Below are 2,635 nucleotides of genomic sequence, written 5' to 3'. Positions count from 1 at the left end.
TCAAGGTTTCGCGCTGTGTCGGAACCATATACTGAAACTATATTACTCAGATGGGGGTTAATTACCTTCTTTCCTGTCCTTTTATAATTGAGATACTCTTCAATCACAAAGCAGCCCTGATCTGAACCGTCAACATCGGATTTACAAGAGACTTAATAGGGATTGTCTTTTCCAGCCATCCAAACGTTTACCACCACGTTCATGAAGCCTAAACTCCCTAGTAGTGCATATGAAGCACTTCGCATTTAACGGTACGGGGGGATATGACATCGATCCTATACCAGCCCTCCTCCAGGCCTTCCTACTGCATTCACCAGACTTTCAAATCCTCCGTATCGATTGATGCCTCATCCAGGGCATCTTGAATCACAGGCCAACGGCGCCAGCAGCAGCTGAGGCACCGGCTGTACCGGTTAATATCCAGCCGAAGACGTTGGAGCTGGTTGGTCCTACCATCACCTATAATAATTAGTACAAAGGCAGTAACATTCTCACCGTCCCAATTGGCATATCTGCACCTGATCATGTACTACAACTGGATTCGTCCTCTCATGAAAATGTCATCATCCATAATGATATCGTGGAATGTTGGATCCCTATCTTTAATTTATATCTATTACCTTACTGAGGGTTTAGAGGTGGTGCCTGTTTACTGTAACAGCTTTGTGACGAACTCAACTCAAACGGTTCATAGGCTCCCAGCAAAAACTATCTCACCTCACGCTGGTCGGAATCTATTTACTCAGATACCTTCCACGGTCATGCACTTGCATACTTGTATGCAGCTTTCCGAGGATGCATGGCTGGCAGCAGACTCCAATTGAGGGCTACCGCTAGAGCAACTGACATTTCCCGGCCATTGCCGCCAACCATTGGAGCGGCGCTGACGGGGTCACAAGCCAAATGCTACTGTTCCAAGACTTGATAGCTTGCTCCGAACTATTTCAAAGCTGCAGTATCTGCGGGTGCTATAATTCACGAACGTGTGTGCGGATGAGGTGACAAAAGAGCTGTACAATGAGGATGATATGAGTGCAGTGCAGATGTTGAGAAGTGTGGAGAGGGCGGATGACCCATTGCCGTGCTTGAAGGCTGTGACAAGGACATAGAGGCTGTTGGATCATTACTGTATGAAGGTCTGGACCCAGAAGTATAATGTGAGTGGATGGGAGGACCCGGTGAATGTAATTGGGAGGGTCGATTGTACTAAAGACTATGTCGAAATCAGGATGGGTGCGATAAGGTATGAGGCATGGCATGAGTGGTTGAGGGTCAATGTAGGCTATGCGATCGTTGTGAGAACATAAATGCTTATATGGATGCGTTGTCAACCGACTTGCTACTTATGATAAAACTAAGGCCTTTGATTCCTTTGACAATACAGGATGTTAAGTTAGGATATTCTATATTTCCTTCCTATGAAAGTGGAGATTGTTTACAAGAGATGTCGTTAGCATTATAGGTGTGAAAACTTTGGCCTTTGTCGCTCAACTCCATAACCACAGCCCTATCGGGGTATGGCAAGCCCACCTGGAATTAGGTAGTCGATTTTATTTTAGTACATGAGGCTATCACAAGTCACTCAAATATTCAATTCAAGACAAGAATGTTAAGATTAATTTTTGTTTATAAATACCCCACGCCACCTGTGCCACCTCTAGCGCTACTCCCGTCGTGCTGTATCAGGCATCGATGCCTCACTTCAGGCAACCCGCACTCGCGTTACGCAGGCAGTACCACAGTCACCACAAAACCAAATCAAACCTTCTCCACTTCCCCATCCCAAATTCCCACCACATACCCACAATAAACCAAATGCCCAACCCTCTCCAACAATGCTCCATGTGCTCTGGCACCACCACCAATCTCTGTGGCACATGCAAAAGCGCCGCATACTGCACAAAAGCCTGCCAAAAAGCCGACTGGCCCGTACATAAGCTCCTCTGCACCAGCTTCGCCACCTTCACCACCGCCCCAAGCCCGACACACCGCCTCGGTATCCTCTTCCCCGAGACCTCTTTCACCCCGCGCCTCATCTGGGTTGATTGCCCGCTCATGCATACCGACGACGATTTACCCTGGGAGTCAGCCACTTGTCCTGAGCTCGGCTTCAATCCGGCAAGGGCGGTGAACATATGCGCGAACGCGCTCAGGAAGCGGTGGAGGAAGGATAAGCTGGGGGTGTACTACAATGACGATTGCTACGTTGATCAGACTGGAGGTCTCAATCTCTGTGTTCCTGCAGTGACGAGAGGGAAGTCGTTGCATCCGTGGGGTGGGTCGCTGCTGGTGATGAGGTTGCCGGGATTGGAGGTAGATCCAGGTAAGTTCGTGGATGTGCAGATGGTGGATTTGAGGGATGCGGTGGATATGTTCACCACGTATCCGGCGAGGAGAGTCAATGATATGGAAGGGATTGCGAGGCCGGTATAAGGGTCGAGGGAGGAGGAGGGGGGGACGGTATCAGTGTCGGTTGATGGGTAGCTATAGGCGGGTTGGATAGGTTTGATGGTAGGGTGAGTGGAGTGGGTGGTGGCTTTATTCGTGACCTTAGGAGTAGGCTATAATGGAGGGCAATATACTCCACATTGAGAAAGCTTGATTCCAGTAGCTGATCGCATTATATCCGGCAGAG

The 2,635-nt window shown here is 48.8% G+C and overlaps 1 protein-coding gene across 1 annotated transcript; it reads left to right on the top strand.

Moving 5' to 3' along the window:
- Positions 1–1,815: 1,815 nt before the first annotated feature.
- H6S33_006598 (uncharacterized protein) lies at positions 1,816–2,433 on the top strand (the record flags this gene model as incomplete). Its single annotated transcript, XM_044837965.1, has 1 exon — positions 1,816–2,433. One exon carries the CDS (start codon positions 1,816–1,818, stop codon positions 2,431–2,433), a length of 618 nt encoding a protein of 205 aa, XP_044690125.1.
- Positions 2,434–2,635: the final 202 nt, after the last annotated feature.

This window comes from Morchella sextelata (genome assembly GCF_020137385.1).
Source record: "Morchella sextelata strain SCLS chromosome Unknown scls_20, whole genome shotgun sequence".
NCBI classification, from domain to species: domain Eukaryota; kingdom Fungi; phylum Ascomycota; class Pezizomycetes; order Pezizales; family Morchellaceae; genus Morchella; species Morchella sextelata.
Note: the sequence above shows the minus strand (reverse complement) of the source record. Positions and strands in the feature narration are given on the sequence as shown.